This window comes from Melozone crissalis, unplaced genomic scaffold (assembly GCF_028551555.1).
Source record: "Melozone crissalis strain CALT ecotype California unplaced genomic scaffold, PUWL_Pcris_2 ptg000033l_1, whole genome shotgun sequence".
Lineage (NCBI taxonomy): Eukaryota > Metazoa > Chordata > Aves > Passeriformes > Passerellidae > Melozone > Melozone crissalis.
In genome coordinates, this window is record NW_026535811.1 from 11,239,354 (window position 1) to 11,262,674 (window position 23,321).

Genomic DNA, 23,321 nt, shown 5'->3' on the forward strand with positions numbered 1-23,321 from the left:
CCCGGCGGAGGGGGCGGGCCGGGCGCGCCCCCGCGCAGACGCGGACGCGGCCGGGAGCGCGCAGGTGGCGGGCGGGCCGGCTGTGCGCGCCGCCGCGCGCCGGGTTCCGCCGGGGGCAGCGCGTCGCCGGCGGGCGGGGAGCGAGCGGGTGCCGGGTCCGGGCTGCCACCGCCACCGCCGCCTTCTCACACGTGAAGGGCCGTAGGCGTCCCGCCGAAGCGCCCCGCTGTCCCGCAGTGCGGGGGCTGCCCCTCCGCCTGCCCTCCGGGCGCTCAGCCGCACCGCTCGCCCTCCCCCGCCGCTCTTGGGAGGCGCCGCGGCGCTGCCCCCGTGAGCGCTCCCCACGGGGTGGGCGTGGGGAAGGGTGGGTGCTGCGGCGGCCTCCCGTCCGCGGGCGTCCCAGCCCCGCCGGCGGTGGATGCGCCCGGGAGGAGCCGCCGAGCCCGTCCAGCCCTTCCAGCCCCCCGCGGGGGGGACGCGGGGACCGCCGCGATGACTTGACGCCGGGCCGGGCCGTGCCGTGCCATGGAGGGGATGACACGCTTCGCGGTGGCCGCGGCGCGGTGGCGGCCGGCGCTGCCCGCCCTGCTGCCGCTGCTGCTCGCCGTGCCGGCGCTGCGGGGCTCTCCCGCCGCAGGTAAGGGAACAAAGAGGGCCCGGGGGCAGGTGTGCGGGGCCCGGGGCCGTGCCGGCAGCGGGGCGGTGCGGGGGGCGGCAGCGCCGGTAACAATGCGGCGGTGCCGGCGGGCGGGGGCCGGCGCGGCGCGGCCGGGGAGCCCCGCCAGAAAAGGCGCGCATTGTTCGCAGGCAGACCGCGAACGCTCCGGTGCGGGGCCGCGGCAGCCCGAGGCTCGGGGCTGGCACCCGACCCGCGAAGGCGAAGGAGAGAAGCGGTGCGGGGACAAAGGGGACAGCCGGCATTTGGAGCTCGGAGGGTGTCCTGTGCCGGGCAGCGGGCACCGCGCCGTGTGGCCTCAGCGCCCGGAGGTGCCCCGTGTCGGGCTGCGGTGGCACCTGCGGGGTACATGCAGGGCAGCCTGGCTCTCCTCCAGCTTTCGAGTAAGGAGGCATCGGGAGCCTCGCGAAACGCCCAATACGACTTTCCAAGCACTGACTTGTGCGTGGAGAGAACGGTTCGGGCTCCAGAGGGTGGTGTGTTCAGTAGGTGTTTCGGAAAAATCATGAATCAGTGACCCCTTTTTTTTCCGCTCGTCTTTTCTCTTGTGGCTCCAGGTATCAAAATTAGTCTGTAGTTAAGCAGACAGTTTAATCACAAAGATGTCTCATTTGGTTCTGGTCCCATAGCACTTCTTGGTTCATCTTTAATACTTAAAAAAATTACTAATAACTGTTATTTCATGGAAAGATACAGTTTTGCTGTGATTAGGTTTTCATTTTAGTAGATAACAGGTATAAAGTAATACATTTTACTCAACATCGGAAAGTTGTTGTTGATAAGTGGCAATAAGTGATAAGAGCCTGCAGTAACCTGTGTCATGAAGCAGACCAATTAGTGTTGACTCTTTTGTTCAAACACAGGAATTGTGGTGATTATTGCTGGGTGCTTAAGAACCCTTGGTGTTATAAAACGTGCTTATGTCTTTATAATAATCCTTTATTCCACTTCAGAAAGTAGTTCATGTTTTGGAGGTGACTAGTTAGCTTTTCAGAGAAGTTACACTCTCCTCCAGCTCCCGTCATAGCCTACGAGAGATGTTCCAGGCTACGTGAAAATTGATATTTCATTGTAAACTTCAGTGATTTTTCTTAAATAAAACAGATTTTGCATACAAATAGAAGGCAAAGCACTAGGTTTGTAAGTTGGAAATTTACTTGTGGTTTTTTGCCCCTGAGAATGGCTGGGTTTCTTCTGTATTTTCATAGTAAGTCATTGAAGGCTCTTGTTTGTTTCTCTGGTACATAGTAGCTTTTAATTAAACGTGGCTGTGAATTTCTGTAAACGTATGTGTGATTCTTGTGCATTCTTGTATAACTTAAAAACAGCAGTAGGAAAGTTATGTAACTCAGCCAGTGTTGGAGCTGCTGGAAGAGCGTACTTAGAGACAACAGATCTTGCCCAAAGTTCTGCTTTCCTGCTCAGTCTAGGGCAGGAGCCTTTAAGCCGTTTTGATTTGAGAGTCCTCTATGTTTTCAATTCCCGCTGGGTATGTGAATCATGTGCAATGAACTTGAGGATGCTAAGAGTGAACTTGCTCTTCAGAGGCTGCTTTTTTTATTGACATCTCAGAAATGGTCCATTGGTTGCAGAGATTTAAAGTCTGCAAGTTGAAGAGAGCAAGGATATTTTGTTCCTTTTTGTTAAGGTGAAATGCTTTATTTGAAAGCATGGCAGAAATTTGATTTCTCTTTCTGGGGTCCGTGAGGTTTAGAAAACACCGTCTTTATCAGAATCTTGTCTTAGTGTTGAATGTTTTGATGGTGTAATGGATGTTGTGAAACAGAAGAGCTGTATACTGATCAAATGCCTTAGGTTTGGGCAGCTTTCACTTAACTGATCAACAGATTTACAACTCTTGTGAATCTCTCTAGGGTGCAGTTCATTTGCCTTTCAGTGCCATATGGTCTTGACCAGTCTAGGGACAGCAAGAGCAAACTCCTACAGCTCTGAGTTACACAGAAGGAGCATACGGTAAGAGTGGAATGGCCACTTACTGCAGTTGAAATAGCAAGGACAATACTTAATAAAATTTAGTAGTTAAACAACTTGGGTTTTGGAATGCTTGATCCAGCTCCCACAGAAGTCACATGTTGCTGAATCAGGGCTTCAGCCTCTCCAGTTAAGCAGATGCTGAACCCTTAGTGTGTGGTTGGACACCAGTGTGCTGAAGGTGGGCTTGCCTTTGAGCACCTCAGTGATGCAGGGCCTTGGCCAGGCTGTTTGAATTTCTTGCTGCTCAGCACAGGCTGTGTTTTTGCTTTTGTTCCATTGCACAATCTGCACAACTCCCGCACTGACAATCAGGAGGATTTATCTTGTCTCGCTGCGCTGTTTTCATGGCAGGGAGGAGAGCTCTGTGTTGTGGACTCTGAAAAGATTGCAGTGAGTCTCCTCAGAGACTCAGGGACCGAGGGCAAGTTGTGGAGGTCAAGCAGGGAATCAGATGTAGCTGCCTTATGGGAGAGTTGCAGGATATTGTTTATTCAACTTAATTGCATTAGTCTGTTGCAAACACTTGAATTGGCATCACATCTCTTGTGGCCAGTTGAGCTTGTCAAGCTTGCTTCCAGTTCATTTTCACAGAAGACCCATATGGTTGGAGGATTCTCTTTATGACTGCTTTCTATGCTGTGCTAGCTTTATTTATGTCAGCCTCGTGTCTACAAGCTACACTTGTAGTCCTGCCAGAGGAAATGTGTTTTTTGTTTGCATGTTCTTTCAAGAAGTAAGAATGCTAAACAAGCTAGTGGACAGTGCAGCTTGTTGTTCAGTGATGTCTGTTTTGTGAGTGCTTTTTGTGAAGCAAAGTCTTTGACTTCTCAGGCAGGGCTGGGACTTGAAATACAGCATGGCTTTAGCAAAGCAGGCTTTGACCTACCTTGGGTGATAGATTTCAGGAACTGGGCACATTGAAGACCAGTGACTCCTTGCTGCAGCACAAATCTTTGTCTTGGGAAGCTGGTGATTGTGGTAAATGGCAGGTTCTGACATCCCAATTCTTGCTTGTCAGTTCAGAATGTGTGTGCGTGTGTGGGAGTTGCTTGGGAGAGAAGTGAAGCAGAATAGACTTCTTAATAACACAGTCTCACTTCAGCTGTGGGAGACATGGCTTTCCTTCATTTGAAAGTAAATCTCATTGTGGCTGATGTCCTAAACCAGCAGAGAGTCTCCAGCTCTGCCCATTGTGGCAGGCAGAACAAATAACACTGGTTGTGTAAGAGTTATTGTGGATGCTGTCCTTAAGTACCAGTGTGTCTCCAGCCTGGCCTGTTGTGGCATACAGCATGATGAATGCTAATTGCATAAGAGTTATTAAATACAGTGTGTCCTGGGAACCTGGGTATGAGGAAAAAAAAAGCTGCAAGGAAATGGTTATCCTTTAAATTTTGTCTTAGTTTAGTAAAACAGTAGCATTACATGAACTTAATTATGCAGTCAATTTCTATTTTGGCTCATGCAGAAGAATCCCATTCTCATGGAGTCCTTGTAAGTATGGACAGTTTTTCACTCTGGAGTTACCTGATATGATGCCTTTCTAGCTCCTGAAAAGTCACATATTTCTATGCTTTTTTGCAGTGATTGCCAAACACCCATGAGCTCAATAACAAATTTGATTGATACTCCCTATATGTACTGTGTTTTCAGCTGTTGATGTTACTGGGGACAGCTGGTTTGGAAGACTAAGGAAAAACCTTTTATAAGAGCAATTCATTAGTGGTGTCTTTTTTTTTTTGGTAACACATGAGATTAGAGGGGAAAGAAAAGATAAAATTGACTATCTGTACTCACATCACTCATTTGTCAGTGTAATTAATGGCATGTAAAATGCCCAAATAAATATGGGAAATGGGCCTAATTGTTCTAGATCTTACTTAAGCTGTGAGATGTGTGTAAGAAATATTTCTGTTTTGCAGTGGAGTTGAGAACAAACTTAAATATTTCGATTGAAATTTTGTAAAGTGTGCATTTAGCTATGGGCTGATGCTTTTTCTTCTTTGCAAAATGTCAGTTTGGAAGAGTTCAGCAACTTCTGATGTTGAGGCAAGAGGAAAACAATGGCTTCTGCTTTGAGTTCTGCCAGCTTCTTTTCTGAACAGCTTCAATACCCTTATGCTTTGGAGCAGTGCAGTTAAACTTTGCTGGATTGTGTCTGCTGTGAGAGGATGTTTTCTCCAGTCTTGCTTTGAAAGGGACTTTTCTGAAAGCTTGTAATCACTGAATCTAGGTAGACATGGCTACATTAGAGAAGATGATTTTTTTTTTTTTTTTTGTTGGCTGAAGCTTGAATATGGACTATTCTTGTGGGACCTCACCTACCTGTCAGTACTGACCTGGAATATATGTGTTGCCTGTGCAGATGTACTCAGCACTCTTCCCATAGTCCAAAATGTTAGGTGAAAGATTGGACTTTGCTGTGAATATCTGTCTAAGCTGCTCCAGAAGTGGGACTGGACTGAGCTTCAGGACTGAGAACTGAGACCTTACCTCCCTTGTTTTTAAGGCCATGTCTCTGTTATGAAATGCTCTGCTTTCTTTAGGGTGTCTTTGGCTTCTGCCTCCTGGTGCTCTGTTGTATGGTGGTCTTTGATTGCACCAGGCCCAAGGGGGCAAACAGAAATAAGTCCTTAGAAGGAGCCAACATGGGAGTTAGGTTTAATTTGGAGTAGGGTCTGAGGATCTCTCAGTCACTATTCAGCTTGTTGATGAGATATGTCCAGAAACCTGCAAGTTGTAGGAGGGGAAGAGACACAAATTGCTAGAAGGTTTGTCAGATGAAAGAAACTGGAACTGGCAGGGCACAAAGAGTGGGACGCAGGACAGTAGGTCAGGAGTGTAAAATAGGTCTGTAGATGAGGGAAACTGCAATGCAGAAATTAATCCTAGGTGAAGCAAGCAATGCAGTTTGATAGTAGGATAAGCACACTGGGAAACACAGATGGACTCAGTTTAAAAAAGGAAAATAAGCATTAAAAAAAATAGTGTTGAAAGGATGAATCAGAAGTGGGGAAGACAAGGGGCTGGGACAAGACTGGAGGAGATGTGACCAAAAGCATCAAGCTTGCAAATTAAAAATGGGAAAATGTGTGCCTGCTGCTCTGGGACACTTCCTTCAGAATTTGGCACAGAATTTAGGGCTTCAGAGTGTTGGTCCTTTTCTCCTCTTAGCCAGAAGCATGGTAATCTGCTGCTGCTCCTTAGAACATTTCATGAATGTGCATGAATCAGCCTTGTGACAGAAGTGTTTTTCTAAGTTTGTTTTAAGAACTGGAAAAATTCCTCCACAAAAATTGTAGCAGCATGTGAAGACTGCAGAGACAAAAATCAGCAAGTTGAAAATACTGACATTAAAATAACCTATTAATCCATACAGAAGTTTTAAATTTCTGTACCTGCAAGCTGTTGTACAGCTATGGTCACAAAGTATGTATCCATATTGATAATATTTATAGCTATAGAGGCACCTGCACATGCACACCTACACACAGGACCATCATTGTGCTCAAGGACTGATCCTGGTCTGGGGAAAAATGGGAACAGGCTAGCAAATGAAGAAGTCTGCAGGACTCCTTTGTAGCAAATGTTTGAGGTGTGACATGAAAGGAGGGACAGGGAAGTTCAAATAAAGGTTTCGCTGTTAATGTAATTAAATGCTGTCCTAGACAACTGAGTTGTGTTGCTGTTGCAGAGTTTCAGTGCTGCTCAAGTTGCTTAAACCAAGCTTCCCACAGGTGGTCACTAGCTGTGTGTGTTCCTCATTTACTGGATGTCAGACCTCTGGGATCTGTGTTGCAGAAATGCTGAGTGCTTCCAGCTGCCAAAGAAATCAGGGGAAGCTGTTCCTAAATAGATGTTGTGTCTGAAATTCTAAATACTAATTAATGTTTCAAATTAGGCTCTCAGAAGTTGACCTTGTTTCTTAATTTTGCCATTTGTAAAATGTGATTTCTCAGATGCAATTCCTCATTTGATTTTCAAGATCCTAAGGAATGTCCAGATGCAATAACAGTGAGCAAAGAAAGTTGGTCAGAAAAGCCAAATTTTTGTCTTGAGAACAGTAAAGATCCAGCAAAAGATAAACCTGCAGAACTTGACTCTACAGAGAACAAGTATAAGAAATAAACTAGTTGTTAGGAAATAGAAAGTAACAGGTGGTGGTGTAAATGATGTATTTACCACACTAAGACTTTTTTAGTGAGTTAGCTCACCTTAGAGATGGGAAGATGTACTATGCTGTATCAAAGTGCAGTAGGATTTTGATATTGGGTTTTTTTATAAATCAAATATTCTTTAAAAGAAATCATGGTTGCTGATGTTTGCTCACTTTGAGTTTTAGCAGTTTCAGCTACATCCCCTCTCTGTTTGCTCTTCATGTGCAAACTGTTTTCTAATCCTTTTAGTCCTTTTCCATTCTCCCCTCTGATTTAGAGAGGCTTCTCTTCTGTGAATTAATATCCTGTATAGAACTTGACTTGGCTTCAGCCATCTGGTCAAGGCAGCATGTTAGGTCTTGCGGTTTGAAATACATTAGAGGCTAAAATTCACCTACAAATACAGGCAAGAGGAGGGAGGAATGGTGGAAACACAGTAAATCAAGGGCCTGAAATCCATGCTTTTCAGTAAGGAACATGCATTATAGTGTCATACTGAAGGACTTGAAAACCTGCATAGCTCTAGGATGGGGACTGAACAATGCAGTAGTGTTGTGTTAAGGGGCCTGGTGTCTGTCCGGGAACATGGACAGAATGGGATTCAACAGGATCCCAGTGGTACTGGGCCTCGTGAGCACATTGGTTTTGAGCTGGGCAGATCCTGTGTGATAACTCATTTGTTTTCCTCAGTAGCAGAAGAGCTCCAGCTGGAATGCTGTGCCTAGCAAAGGGCCTTGTCCTTCAAGGAGGAGACAAGCTACTAGAGACAGTTCAGTTTGGGAATTGGGAATGTCTAATCTAGAAAAAATGCCAGGGGGACAGGACTTTATTCAAACATATAAAATATTAAACATAAAGGGAAATGGAATAAATAGTTGTTTATGTTGAGGATGAAAAGGATACTTGAATTCAAGTGGACAAGACAGGTTTTCTAACTGCTGATCTTTTTAACAGTGGGGATAATGAAACTGTGAATTGCATGGTTTGGGGCAATAATATAATGTGTCACTGAAGTTGACAGATGAGCTTGTAGAATGATCTGACAGAAGAGGGTTGTAACAGTGATATGAAGTACTTTGCAGTTCTGGTTTTGTGAGTTACTACAAATAACAAATAACAAACAAATGTTATTTATGTGCAGACTGCAGCTTTGGGACTAATATTAATTATTACTGAGGACTTTGGTGTACTGATCAGGTGAAGAAACAGTCTGTGGTTTTTATGTTGGTTGATTTTTAGGATTAACATTTTTTAAGCTTTCAGAGAACATTTTGTAATCCTTGTTACAGTGTTTTTATCCATGGTACTAACAGGCAGGATGAACACACTAACTTTCTAAGTTGTTCTCTGTGCAAGGTCAGTTTGTGAAGCATTTTAGAATGCTGCATCACTGAGAGGTTAACACTGAGACAACAGCTACAAGTAAGTGCTATGGATGTGAGTGTGCATGTCTTTATTCATCAACTGAATTATTACTAGCATTTTTATATCTCAGAGGTGGGATAGAGAGAGGTAGTATTGAACTCAAAACACTTTATTGCCATTTCTATGAAATGTGTAGTTGGTCAAGTTGGGCGCTTCTTCATCCTGGCACAGAATGTAGGATTTGTCCTTAGCAAAGGAAGTGATGGTGCAAGCAAGAGGCCCTGAGTGATGCAAGGCAATTGGGAGACTGGGCAAAGAAATGACACCAGACCAAAGCCTTCAGCTACCACGTTCTGTGTGCTGCCATCTGTGGGTCTGTATCAAAGGGAGAAGACAAATCTTCAGTTCTTCAGAAGCTGAGAGACATCAGTTCTCCCACCTGGCATCCTGAGTGGAGCAGCAAGTGCTGTAGGATAGCAGCAGGGGTGTACGGGCCAGAGCTGTGAGCTTGTTGGGCTGGGCTCAGGTGTGTGAAGTTCTCAGTTCTGACAAAGCTTTTCTGGGCAGTTAAGGCAGTGTGGAGCTGTCTTTGTGCCCTCTCTCTGAAATTGGTTACTGTGGCAGGGTGAGAGCAAGGGGGGACACAAACTTTGATCAGGAGGATACTGAAATAAGGAACAGCAGAGATAACGCTGGGCTGGAGCTGTGCTAGGAGTGGGTGAAATTGGGAATATAGATTTGGGTATCAGTAATGGAAGGCTGAGTTGGGAAGTCTTGTGCTAAGAGGAGGGCTGCTTGATATTGCAGATTTGGAGGGGTTTTTGTGGCTGCCCTGAATATTTGACTTGAGCATCCTCACTTTAGAGCTTGCCTTAGAGCTGTGGAGAAGGGCATTATCTAAATGGGTAGCTGCTAGTTTTAACAGAAAACTCTCAGATGTCTGGTAAGATAAATTTGAGAACTCTAAATGCACTCTGAAAATAAATGGTCATAGGAAAGGTAGATAGTGCCAGTAAAGATTTTTTTTCTCAAGCAGTATTGATACAATTTACAGATTTTGTTTTCAGCCTCTTTTTTTTTTTAATTCACACCCTCTTGGACTGAATTTCTTAGTGAATCTTTTGATACAGAATAAAAAAATTAAACTGTTATGAATTCTTATATGAAAAGAAGACTCCCATTTTTGCTCCCCACCAGTAGTGTATTGAGCTGGTATGTGGAGAGTCTCTAAGTAAACTTCTTTCCTTATTTAAAGGCAGCTGTTTAATGCTGCAGGGTGGTGCAGGGAGCATTTATTCTTCTAGCTGGGTGTGAACTTGATTAGATGTTGAGCCTGTCTCACCTTTTCGTGTGGCTCGTAATTCTCTTGTAAATAAATTCCTCCTCATGTGTGCAGATTGCAGCGAGGTCTGCTGAACCACAAAGCCACAAGGACACAGCTGAGCATTACTTGCAGACAAAGCTCCAAGCATTTATGGAGCAGACCCCTCTGGGCTGGTATCAGGTTACTGTTTGAATGTTTGTCAGCTACACTGGATTCTGCTTGGGTAACTCCTCCTGTGGTGGCTGTACTTAAAACTGAAGCTGCTGCTGACCTGGGACTAGCTTGTGTGATATATTAGGATAGAAATTGCACGTCACAGAACAAAATCCTGATCTAGAGCAGAAGTCTGGTTGGAAGATGTTTTCAATTAAAATCTGTCAGTGACCTTACTTCCTGTGCTTGTGGTGAAGGATGAAACAGATTTGGGCTTCCAGCCATTGACATTCAATTTTTAGAAGATGTAATTTGTTCCATTCTGAAAGAACAAAAAAAGATAATTTTCCTTTGTCTTCCCAGTGTGTATGTGCTTTTTATAGTAACTTAGTTTAAAAAATTATGTGAATGCTTATCAACATGGTAATCCAAGTTTCTCAAGAAATCTTTTCTCCAATATTAATACCAGCAAGAAAGTTTCAAGAAAATAAATTGTGTTAGTCTTTTTACTTTGTTTACCTCTGTGAGCAGTTACTTTGTTGCGTCTACCACAACCATGTTCTCAAAACTGTAAAATTTGTCAGGAGGATTAGGAAAGCTGAGGAATGTGAAATGAAAGTAAATCCAGCTTCTTTCTTTTTGAATTGACTGGATTCCAAGCAGGTGGTGTCACTTGAAGGTATAATCTTCTTAATGTTCTGGGAGTATTAGGAACTTAAAAACAAAACTGAATAAAATTTCTGTACTGACCTATTCTTGTGATTCTTTAGTATTTACCACTGCTATTTGCCATATGTAAAGTTTATGCAGAGAAATCAGGGGAATATAGGTCTAGAAACCTTAAAGAGGTTATTTCAGATTTTTTCTAAAATAACACTCAAGTGATGGTTTTGGTGTATTTTTTTAATGAGCCAAAGCCATCATTGAAACATGTTATTGATGTGTGAAACTGCACTAACAATTTAGAATGGTTGTTTATTTTATATTTGGAAATAAAACTCAGTCATTGGAGAATAGAATGCAGCCTTATGTTGGATCATATATTCAGTAAAAACATCTATGTGACTTAGATGAGATACTTCAGAAATATTCCCCCATACTTTCCTTCATTCCTAAATAGTATCAGCCTTGGAGGCCACATCTAAAACTTGTAATCTGTAAATATGAGTCGTTCTCTGTAAATATGATATGTAAATGTGAAAGTTAAGTAGCTTTCTAGATATTTTCAAAAGCAGAAATAAATATTTTACATCTTCCAAATGCAGGTGCAAGTGTTAATATGCTTTATGAAGCCAAGTGTGCTGAATTAAGTGAATACTTATAGCTCGTACTTCCATTACTCCTAATCAGAAATAACATTTCTAATGCTTTAGTGGACTTGGGGTTTCTGAAAATGTATTTTGAGATTTGATGCTTTTAGTTTTGAGAGAGCTGGAAAAAATGAGGATATTACCAGTAGGATGGAAGTAATGAATTAAATACAACAGCAGCTATTTGGATTCTTTAGAGTGTTTAAGATCAGCTCTTGTGGATGGAATTATTAGTAGGAGGACAGGTGAAAAGCACAGGTGCATGCTAAGTATAGTTTGTTGTAGACAGAGAAGGCAACCACCCAAACCAGCAGGTGTTTGTGAAACATTTATCCAGGCTGAGGCAGGTAGTGCTGGGTTATGCTCATAATGCATTAGTGTGTCTGTTTTGGTTTGTTTTGGGGGTTTTCCCCCTCCCTTGGGAGATAAGGGACAACATTAAATCAGGTAGTTTATTTTTCATGACTGAACAGTGCATAAAGGTTGAAGCCTATCTGTGCTGGTTTGGCCATATGAACTCTCCCAAGTTTAATTGGAAGTGCTGTCTCAAATTCTGTTTCTATTGTGCTCACCTTGGGAGCCACCTCATACAGTAACCTGAGAGCAGCTTTGCTCTGGTAATTCTACAGTGCCTTCCTTAGGTTTCTGCAGTGGGAAGGAGCAGGAGCACAGGCTGTCAGCAGGAAAGAGCAGGGAGCATGTGGAGTTCATGAGATGGGGAACCCCAGTGACTACCCATTTGGCCTGTCTCTAAAACCTGCAGTGTATTTATTGTGCTAATTTCAGTACGATTTATCTTGCTTGGAAACGTTATAAGGTCATAAGCTTGTTGATGCTTCCTGATTTGTTTCTGCAGTGTAAGAGAAATGGCATTATTGCTTCCTTTGTACTTCTGGGATTGGGTTCCTTACTGCTTCAAAACTGTTGAGGCAGGAATTTCCTTTCTCTTCCAGTCTAAAGAATATAGAGCCTTTAATTTGGAGCTCTGTTGTCTCAAGCTAGGTGGAAAATATTGAAGTTCTGTTTGAAACCGAAATATTTTAAAGGAACATTTATTTGTTTGGCTTTTTTCTGATTTGCTTTAATGAAAGAATATCAAAGCCAATGGAATATGTTATTAACAATAAATGTTGTGCATGTCTCAGACTCCTGTTCATGGTCTCTTGGGGGAACAGGTGGGGGTTTTCCTTAATGTGTCAGATATTTTTACACTGAGCAGTTAAAAAGGACATGCTAAGTGTATTTTATTTTTAATTAAACACTTATGTTCATGCAGAAATTGTTCAATGGCCGTGTAATTGAGTTAAGAGTAGCATGACTTGTGGTGATGTGGTCTCTGATAGCAATATCAATAGTCTTTTTGCCATCCAAAAAATCTTGCAGGCTTCCTCATACTATTCTCTGTTGGTGTTTATGGAAAATGGCACATTTCTAAATAAAAATCCTGCTTTGGTAAGTGGGCTGTTCATGAAGCAATCGATTTCTATTTTAAACAAGTAAACCCTCTAGATTTTCCTCTGTTTTTACACATTACAGCAAGTGTTATGTATATTTAATCAGAAGACACAGCAATAATAGTCAAAGCTAGTCTTTTGAGCTCAGTCTTGTTTCATATCAATGTTTTATGTTTGTCTGGAATGTTGAATTGTCATAAAATGTGCCTGTTCAAATAGAGACACAAGACCAGGAGATTTTGCTTCACAAACATGGTAATATAGTTTCTTCTAAACAATATAGTAAATGTCAATTACTTTTTCTTGGTGGGGGGGGAAGAAAATCCTTTTATGGGATGATTTTCTGAACAAACGTTCCCCTCTCTGCTTTCCTCAATGCTTCTCTTATTTCCCCCATATATTCTATCCTCTGTTTGCTACCTCCTGTGTCTTAGAGTGAAAGTTGCAGGGAGTTCCATCTTACCTCTTGCTGAAGACCAGGAGAAATGACCTGATTCCATCTTGTGTTGGTTTTCACATTCTGTGTACTTCTTCCAGGCTCTTAACAGCAGAATTTGTTAGGCATGGGTGGGGTTTTTTCTTCCTGGGGAAGGGAATACTTGGAAAAAGGGGGAGGAGGAAGAAGGAGGAGGATAGTCTCTTGCCAGACATGAATGATTCAATTTAAGATGTTTTGTTACTTCTGTCTTAACTTGCCTCATCAGTATTTTTTTTGGTATGGTTTTTGTATAGGCTATATTTGTTTTAAAGTAATTTATTGTGATATTTTTACTGTTCTGGTTTTGCCTTTTCCGCTTGAAATGGGATAGTTCTTAAAACCCTTAAAGAGCACAGTCATGCTAACAATTGTATTGGCACCTCTGAGTGAAGCAATGAGTATCAGGGGACAGAAGGGAGCGGCCAGAACCTTTCAAAACACAGCTGCCACTGACAGAATGGCACCACAGCTCTCTTTTACTCCAAAATGAATTTGTTAAGGAGCAACTCAGTTTGAACTTGCTTGATCTTAAATAGCCTCTCCTGTTGAGAAACCTTCATTTCAACAGCAACTCCTTTCTCGTTTGAACTGCATAACTTACTAGTAGTTGGTATGAATTGTTGGTCATTCTGGAAGTTTTATCAGCTGAAGGGAAAGTGGATCTTTGTTCACCTCAGAATACATAGTAAAAAAATTTCTTTAAGGAAACATTCCTATCAATGATTGAATTAAAAATGTCCTCTTGGTCCTCAGTCATATTATAATTTGTATAGAAATTTTAAGCTCCATAAATTGTCTAGATGAAGAATTTTCCCTTTTCTAGCTGACAGGTCTAGAGAACCAGTGTTGTTGCTCATGCATTTTTGTACATCCTTTTTTACAGTTGATGCCTTCTGTTTCAGTCCTGGCTTCAACACTTGCCCTAGCCTGAGAGTTATTTACTGTTCAGTCCCCATGTGACAGTTCCTTTCTTCACACTGTTTCTGCATGTGCTCTCCCTGTGCAGCCTCATGGGCCCAAAGCTTTGCCAAAGTGCTCAGCTTCCCTCCATCTGCTTGCTGCTCCTGCCTTGTGCAGGGCTAGCTGGGCTACTGGCTAAACCACTGCTGCTCTTGCATTTCTGGCTCTCTTCTATTTCTGTACCCTCAGCTGTCCAAAAAGGAAACCACCTTGCAGTTACACCTGTATTACTGTGTGTACAAATCAGGGCATTGCTAGAAATTTGTTCTGGTCTAACGAGCCGGGCTTGTCAGTAGGGCAGCAAACGCATGCCTGGGTGTTCTGAGGTGGATCCAGCACATCTCAGAGATCTCAGTGCTCCTAAATCAGCAAGCTAGGCTTTCTAAGACCATGTGAAAAGCAAGAAAATGTTTGGGTGACCCAATATGAAGTGGTAAAGGTCTAGCATCTGACTGGAATCAGGTGTTCTGTCATACATCGTGCTGTCTGCCTGCCACTGCTTAAGATGTTTTCTGCATCGTCCAAGAGAGAGCAAGCTTCCAATTAGAGTGCTTCAGCTTTAAATAGGTAGTGGAAATGTTTGTTTTTCTGCCTGACTCAATGTTACCATGTGAGAGACAGGATTTGAAAACACTGTCAATAGTGGAGACAAAATATTTTGTAATGAGCACACTCATCAATTCCAGCAGACTTTTGCAGTTTTTTTCAGCAGGATCTTGCTGGCAGTGGCTGCTGGTGGCAACTTTCCTGTGATCAGAAGAGTTGAATTAATGGTGTGGGGCAGCAAGAACACTGACAGGCAGCATGGTGGCACATCAGTTCTCAGCCCCTTTTGATGGAAACTCATGTATTTTACAACAGAAAATGCATGAGTCTTCCTGAAGGTTGTGATAGTGTGGAGGGTTGGAAGCAGAAAAGAATACTGAAATACTGTGGAGAAAAATATAAGCCATCATGTTGCTTACTGCAGTGTAAATGGTTTTTATTTTTGTCTTTGTGGTCTTTTTAAAGCCAAATGATACAAAACTCAGTATTTTGTTTAATTTGCATGTTGGCTTAATGATGGATGAGTGTCTAGGGGAGAGGAAGCCTCACCAGAGAAAAACTAATAGAAGTGGGATATTTGGGGCAGTGCATATTGTAGGTCACTTGAGAGACTTGTGTGAAACTGGAAGTGTTGCCTTTGTGGTTTTGTTATAATGATTTAAATATTATCACATGGATGTAAAATGTTAAAAATTCTAAAGCATCTCTGGCACCAAATTTAAAAAAATCGTGATTGCAGTTCTCAGTGGTGCCTAAAATGGAGGAGGACTTTTTTTGCCATAATAGGCTTTCTTTGAAAAACCGAGTTCCTGATATGTCCCTCCATAACAATGTAAAGGATTTAGACCTTTTGCTGTTTTCCATAGTTAGCTTCAATGCTAAAATTTTGTGCTGCCACCAAGAACTAATGCAGGAAAATTTTCCAGAGGTATATATTTCAGCATAGAATCTGAGTCAAATTTAATTTCATTTACACTGAGAATTTTCATGGGTTCGGTTCAATAACTATTTGAAGGTCAGTAGTAGGTGCTTCTCTGTCCATAATGTCTGGTGGTGTAGTCTTTGAGATACTCAGGGAAATAGGGAGATCCCTCATGATGCTGACTCTAGCAGATTCAGGCTCTGATTAGGGCTGGTTTATGTAAACCAGTTTGGGAACTGACAAGTTCTCAGTTTCCTCATCCCATGCAGAGAAAGGAGGAAAGGAAAAAAAACCAACCCAGAAGGCTCAAGAGCACCATACAAATCTGAACATGCTGACATTTTAAAGAAAACTGTGAGTGCTGGAAATGCCAAGTTTTATTAAATTTTTGTAGGTTAGATGAACTTTACTGGGACCTTTTTCGCACTGAAGGAAACACCAAAAAGTGGTTTTGCTGAGAAATGGTACTGTAGTGAACATTCAGATGTTCATAGCTTTTTTTTTTTTTTATTTTTGTTAATCCCTGGCCTGTTCCCTGTTGTAGAAATAGTGGTGTATGACACAAAATTGAGGAAAGGGTAAGAATTTAGGTGCAGATTTACTAGACTCTGTAAGGAAACTGTGGCACAAGCTTGATGTAGTGAGCTGCTTCTCATCGGTCACTTGAGTTCTACAGAGCAGGCATGAAGTAAGGATGCTGTGACATGTCCCAGATGTTTGGTGAAAAATGGTATCAATAGCTTGTCTTTTAATACACAGGTTTTTCTTCTTCCTAGACCAAGCTTGAGTCAAAAACACAGGTGCTGACTTTTCAGATAATTTGATTCTTCTGTCAGCAGCATCACTTTTTGGCACCCACAGCACAGATGCTGACGTACTGCTGGCATTTGATTACCTGGGGCTACTTTGTATAGGCTTAATGCCTTAAGAGTGTCATTTTGGCTTGGTTAAATACAAAAGTTTCTTTCACTTCACATGCACCCCAGTTTATGATGAGATTAACACTCCAAGAAATGCAATTTACCTCAGAAATGCTCAAAATGAAATAATCTCTGGCTTAGAGCCCTGGCAAACTGTCTTCCATGCCAAGGTCTAGTGTCTTTATTGGACTGGATCTAACCCTTCATGAATATATCTGGTGGATGTCATGAAATGCTTCTTGATGAAGGAGAGAAGGCAGTGTTTGTAAAATCCTCCAGCTTGTTAAACCTGGAAATGTACTGGATAAGGGGGGAGGAAGGGCAGAGGAAATGAAACATTTTGTACATTGGCTTAACTTTCTAGAAAGTGCATGGACCACAGTTGAATCCTGGCGTTACAGTAGAATAAAACATGGTAAATATACTTAGTCATGTGGTTTGGACTATTGTAGATCCCTAATGACAGAGGAAGGAAGGCTCTTTTTTTTTTTTTTTTATTTTTATTTTTATTTTTTTTTTTATTCCTGACTTGTTTAAAATCCTATTTAAGTGATTTTATTCCCCAGTAACAGCAGTTAATAGAATAAAACGATGGTGAGGAGAGGGAAGGAATCCTGTGCAGCTCTCTGTTGGCATTGTTGGCATTATCCAATTTCATATTTGCTGTGATGAGCAATTGCTAGCTATGTTTAATGAAAGATACCACAGACATTTTCACTTACCACAACTGGATTATTGATAGTGAGAAACATTACTGAGTATGTTTCCCCTTTTATTCTTCAGCTGTGGGAACAGGAGCATTCAGTTTTTAGGTTACAACAGCACCTGCATTTGTATTGAAGTGGTTTTAGCCCAGCTTAATGAATGAACAATTTAATATTTTGAGTATTGCCTCTTGTTTTATGATTATGGAAAGACCCACTATTGCAGCTCCACTGGTTTCTGTGAGATGAATCCTTGGGTAGCATTTTACAGGTGTTCTGTGCATTGTCATTTACACAGGGCTGCTGCAGTTCTGTCATGAACTATTACAAACTATCACCCAAGGTACCAGGCCAGTGCCTGATAAATGTAGCCCACTGTTGCAAACGTGAGAGGGATGTTTCTGATTTAGGGTTCATTAAGCTTGTCAGAGGTGTTGGTTTGTCTGGAGGTGTGAAAGAGACACGAGGTGACTTTCTGGATTGCAGAGATGTTATTGGGAGTTGGGAATAACTTGTCCTGTGGGAGCTGAGTCTTCAAAAGTGTACTCCACAAAGGTGCATCTGTTGTGATAAGGTATTAGCTTTAGATTAAAAAGCTTATTAAAGCCATTTGTTTAAAGATGCAATGGAACAGTCAACAGCATGTTATACCAAGCTTTGTTCATTAATATTTTGAGTAAAATATATGTAGGAAATTCCATTTTGATTGTTTTTGTGGGTAGACTTTTGTATTAATAGCTCAGGGAAACAGAACTGATTTCTCTAGAGATAAACAGTAAAGTTCTGTATTGCTAAGATGACAAAAATTTCTGAAAACCAGTCATGTGGAGCTGGAAGGGAATGTATCAGGAGGAGGAAGAGTTTGGTGAGCTGCTGAGGAGGAGCTCACTGTGCAGTGTTATGGTTGGGAAAACAGTTTAAATGTATGAGTGGAAGCTGGGAAGTTCTCCCACCTGTGTCATAGCTGCAAATGTCAACTGCTCAAGGAAGGATATTGATTAAGTGGGAATGGATCAGAGAATATCCCTGTGATGCTTTGCAAAGGATGGTTCCAGGTGGAAATGTCAATTATAGCAGCCTAGTTACCATGCTCTAGAAACAATAGAGATGTGACTTAATTTCTGTGTTGTGGAAAATATTAATTCTGTAGTGGAAGGGCTCTTGGACTAGATATGAGAGATTTTCAGTGAGGGGAAATTGAAGCTTAAGAACATTAGAGTGGAAGTTACAAGATTTGTAACAATGAGGAATAATTGTCTGTAGAGCAACTTACTGTGTTGGAAACTTTAAAAAGCAAGAGTTAATTTAGGCAAGATTTATGAACAAATTAGGCCAGAGATGGGGATGGAAGATCACATTGTCACTTTCTGTCCTTACAGGTTTCTGGCTATGTGCTGTAAAAGAGTGACATTGTGGAGTCTAATCATGTAGCATGGAATTAATTCTCCTTTCCCTTGACTCCAGTCACCTTCTATTGGAATAAATGGCAAAACGTGCTCCAACCAAGAGCATGGGACATTGCTTGTGTTTGTTTCCCTTGGCTGGGATTTAGAGATTTGATGCAAATTTTTAGTGGTTTGGAAACATTCACTTGCATACCAAAAAATATCAAGATGGTTGTGAATTGCACTAAAGTTACAGAACGTGACATTGAAGCATAACATGCAGCTTGATAAATAAAACTTTGGCTTATGTAACAGTTTGCAGTGTCATTCAGGAACATACAATGTTCTGGAGGGTGACAGGGCACAGGGTGGATGCTGGTGGTGCCAGCAGTGGGGAGCTGGAATGAGCTGGGTCCCTACCACCCAGGCTGCCTGTGCCTCTCCCTTCTTTTTGGGAGGTGCCAGAGAGGAGTAGAGGTGTTACACAGACTGTTGTGTACCCGTGCTAGGAAGGGCTCTGTGGGTGTAGAAGCAGATGGTTGTGTTTGGATGATATCCTGAATTTCCATGGAGAGTCAAGAAGGAAGAAGGAAAGGAAAAGAAGTCGCGGAGTTAACTTTTCCAGCAAACAAGAAATTCCCCAGAGATATGTGCCACCACAAGTAAGAGGTAGCTCTAGAAATAAAACTGGAAGTAGACCAGAGAACAACACGTTCTTCCCTTGTTGAGTGACTTTTCTATAGCAAAGGTTTAATTTGTTTGGAATATTTGTAGTATTTCTTTAAAAAAACCAAAGTGTACGTGTTACTGGCCATTATTATTTGTGGAAGGCCCCCCTCAAGCATATTTTGTACACTGACAATTGTTAGTGTGCACAGAGTGGTGAAGCTGGAGTGAGTTCAGCTGACACTTCTGTAGCAGTGGAAACTTATTAATAAATAATTCAGTGCAGCACTATGGAAGCTGATATCTGTGGTGAACAATCTCAATCATTTTAATGACTCTCTCTTGCTTCATTGCTCTGTTAGCTGTTTAACAGGAGTATTTGTCATTTTAATCTGTGATTGGAATGGGACAGCAGCATCTCAGTAGTTTTGTGTGGTTTTCAGCTGTGACCTTTGAGGTCTCTGTGATGTTAAATGGTAGCGTAGGGTCTTGCTGTGTTGTTCTGAGGAGAGCTCATATTCATCTTGTAGTTGCTGTGCTGAAGATGGCACCATCTGACCTGGACCCTTCAGGCCAAGCTCATTTACTGTTTGCTAGCTGAACTTGTTTGTGTTTGTTCAGCTCAGTTGTTCACTGCTGGATTTCTACCATGTTCAGGAATCCTTATTGAATTTACTGCTCTACAGGCCATATACAGCAGAGCTATGACTCTCTAACTTGTAAACTTTGAGTTGCTAGGAAAAGTTGGTGGTGATAGGTTTTCCCCTTCTGAGTTTGCTTTTGTGGGTGTTTTGTGGTCTTCCCCAGGAGACTGGGAAGTAATGGTTGAAAAATCTTGCTGTAATGATTTCTTGGATTCACAAATCCAGTTTTACACCAAATTTCAAACTTAGTACAGTGGTTGACTAAGAAAAGCAGTGATTGGGGAAAAGACCAGCTGGGTGAAAATGAGGGAACTTTTACAGCTTTTCATTTGAGAAATGAATGTGTCTCCATAAGTGGTTTTTATTGCTGATGTCCTTTATTTTATTCACAGAAAATGTGAACACTGAATGCAAGAATGTAAAAATTGGGAGGGGAAAGATGGTGTGGTTGAACAGGGTTGTATTCTGAGAGGTGAGGGCAGAGGACAGACTTGAAAAAGGCATGGCAGATAAAGGTGCAAATAGAACAAAAAGAGCAAAAAAAAAGAAAGAAAAGAGAATAAAAATAGGATCTTCAAAACCAGTTTGTCTAGGAATCTGTGTTCCCTTGAAACTAAATTAAAAGCCTCCATTTCTATAGGTAGGGGTACATTTTAGTAAAATTATTCAAAAGCTCCACTCCCACACCCAAAAACATTAATGTGCAAGAATTGTCTGACAAAAGATCTTGCCATTTATAGGAGCATTTGATGAGAAAAACTGCTAGTGTGGAAGAATCCAAGACAAGTCTGTGTCCCTTATGTTTCTCTTGAAATGCCAAAACTTAATTGTCAGTTAAAACCTGACAAACCTTTAAAGGTATGCTGTGTGTTCATGACTTAGTGAAACTTGAATTCCTGTTAAAGTGAGGAACTTGTGTTGCAATATGTTGCATACAGAACAGCATATTCTAAAGTAATGTAAATTCATGGAATATATATTATGTAAAGATTCATAATGTTGGAATGAATGGTGATGCTTCCATGGAAATTGTGGGGCTAGTTTTCAAACAAGTGTTTAGATAAAATCCTTGAACTGAATTCTCAAACCTTGCGTAATCACATGAGGAGAAAGTTGACTTCCATCAACCAGCTGCAAATTTCTTAAATGAGGGCAGTGATTCCACTTTGTGGTTGATGTTTCTGCTACTGTAAAGGTTCAGATTAATTTCTGAAAAGAGTTCTAGGAGGAGATAACATTTTACCAATAAAACTTTAATTCAGAGAGTGTTAGAAGTGTTTTCATGAGCAGTTTAAAAAGCACCATATGTTTTGATAGCATGCCTATCTACTTTCGTGTCTGGGGCTGTGTGTTTAGTGTGCTTTATCCACATGGCAGATCCTGGAATCTGTTCCTGCATTACTCCTGTCTCTGCTGTTTTGTAGCAATGGTCAAATTAATTCTTGTTACTCATAACTAACAGAGCAAGCTTGTAGTATTCATTTCTCTGATGTTTATTCTAGTTTTCTGCAATTGAATGCAGTATGAATACAGTATTTTCCAAGTGTTTGCCTAGGTTTTTTTAAAACCTATATATGCTCCTTGGACTTTTAACATCCTATGGCATTCATTATGTTTGGAGGGAATTTAATTTCTCGCTCTTAAACTTACTGTAGTTGATATCTTTATTGAACTTTTTAATGATTTATTCTGAAACATCGTAATTTTTACTTTAAATTCATCACATTCATCCTGCTTGTGGTTTTAGAAGCCTCATTCTCATAATTTCACTTCTGTTGTCTCTTCTCCAGTCTGAAAAATCTTACAGTGGAGTCAGCCTGTACCTACACTTTAATTTTCTGAGACACCTCTGTTTCTCTATTCTTGGGGTGATAATTATAACCATGCAGCACTCAAGATGAGATCACAATGTTTGCATATAGTGTGGCATAATAACACGTTTCTGTTCTTATTCTCAGCTCCTTTCCTAGGAGTCTTTAGTATTCTGCTTTGTATCTTTGACTTCTGATGAGCACTGAATGGGCATTTTAAAATCATGGTGGATCATATTTTACAATATCTTTTCCCAAGTTAGTAGTAGCTAATTTGAGCTTATTATTGAATGTGTAGGTAGGGTTTTCTTCCTTTCTTATTTTGCCTTCACCAATATTGGATTTTACCTAACCTGATGTAGACCCATGGCAGTGGAAGAGCCTTCCACTGTTTTTCAGTGTCAGTTTCCAGTTGGGACTTTCCTGAAACACTGAGGGCACACGGTGTCAACTTTGTCTCTCTGCTCCTGATCCCATTTTGAGGACGTTTAGCATTGTAGCTGCACCTCTCCTGGAAATATTTTTCCATTCTAAAGGTTTTAATTGGTTTCTGCTGGCACCTTGAACTTACTCCATAGTGGTTAAATTTAAGAGTTTTGACCAAGAGCCTTACTAAAGACTCTGAAAATCCAGTTTAAATTGTTTCAGGTGCATTAAGGTTGTGTGCAGACTGCTCTTCACTATATTGTCGCTGACAAGTGAGACACAATTTACTTTTACTGAAATTATTTGTGAACCTCTGAGATTACAGCTATTAACTTTTTGACAGATCATTGTCCTTAGTCCATCTGTGCAACACAATTGTGTAGCAGATCCAAAACAGAAATGTTGATGGATTATAGGGAACTCTGTTCTCTTGAAACTATCAGTCTGAACAAGAGTAATCTTTAGCTGGGTTTATTCAAAAAGCAGGTCATTTTGGAGGTACTCTCAGGATAAGCTTGGGGGCTTCTGTCTGCTGTCAATAAAACCCAACTCCAGTAAGAGGCTGTGTGTCATTGTTGCACACCCAGAACTTGGATCTATAAGCAGTCCATCTTGTGGGATTTACCTTTGAAGTTTTTGGCTGCTATCAATGGAAAGAAAAGTAATTTTACTCACTGTTTTGGCTTTCTTGGAGATTGGCAACCATTCACAAATGTTTCACTTTTTGGTTTATGCTATATGTATTTGCATTCAGTTGGTAAACAATTCAGAATTATTTGTACCCCTAGCAAAGATCTGTGTGAATGAAAATGATCTCTGTGTGAATGAAAATGTTCTAGTTTCTTTTTCTATGTGTATGCACAGTCGTGAAACAGCAGAAGTGAAGAATCAGTATGTTTATTATACCAGTTCTAAGGAGGCTGAGAATTTAGTTGAAATTACTTAAAAGCAAATATCTGGACCTCGGGATACCATGTGTATCTGAACTCAACATATCCTGTCATTGATTTTCTCATGTTTCTCTGATAGAAATGTTTATCAGTGAACTTAAGGATTGTATGGTAGTAGGCAACATGGCCCATAAATTTAAGATCCCACAAAATCAAGCTGTGTATTAAAACCCATGCATTTTCAACAAATTTTTGACTCATTGCTTAAAATCAATTAATGTGTGTTTAATAACTTTCCAGTCTGTCCTCAAGCAGCTGAGTTGATGTAATTCATCAGATAGTCCTAAGCGGTGGATGTTCTCTTGTGAAATCATTCTCTTAAAAATAGGGGGGTTATAGTTTTCTGCAACTTTTGAGTGGGCTCTTGATATAGGAAACCACTTTATCTTGGATATGCAGCATATGTGCATACATAGCATCCAAATCCTGCCAACTGTTGCTGTGGAGGAATTTTTAGGAGGGGGTATCTGGAGGA

At 41.3% G+C, this 23,321-nt stretch overlaps 1 protein-coding gene across 3 annotated transcripts in view; it reads left to right on the forward strand.

Annotated features, from left to right (window-relative positions):
• The first annotated feature begins 375 nt into the window (after nt 1–375).
• The window catches only part of KIAA1549 (KIAA1549 ortholog), a 148,303-nt gene continuing 125,357 nt past the window's right edge, over nt 376–23,321 (forward strand). For 2 of the 3 annotated variants that reach the window (XM_054281814.1, XM_054281816.1), the window contains exon 1: nt 378–637. In XM_054281814.1, the coding sequence (XP_054137789.1) occupies nt 526–637 (112 nt within the window). In that variant the 5' untranslated portion in view covers nt 378–525. Of the gene's footprint in view, nt 638–23,321 lie in introns of all 3 variants that reach the window. The other variant, XM_054281815.1, reaches the window with a different exon arrangement.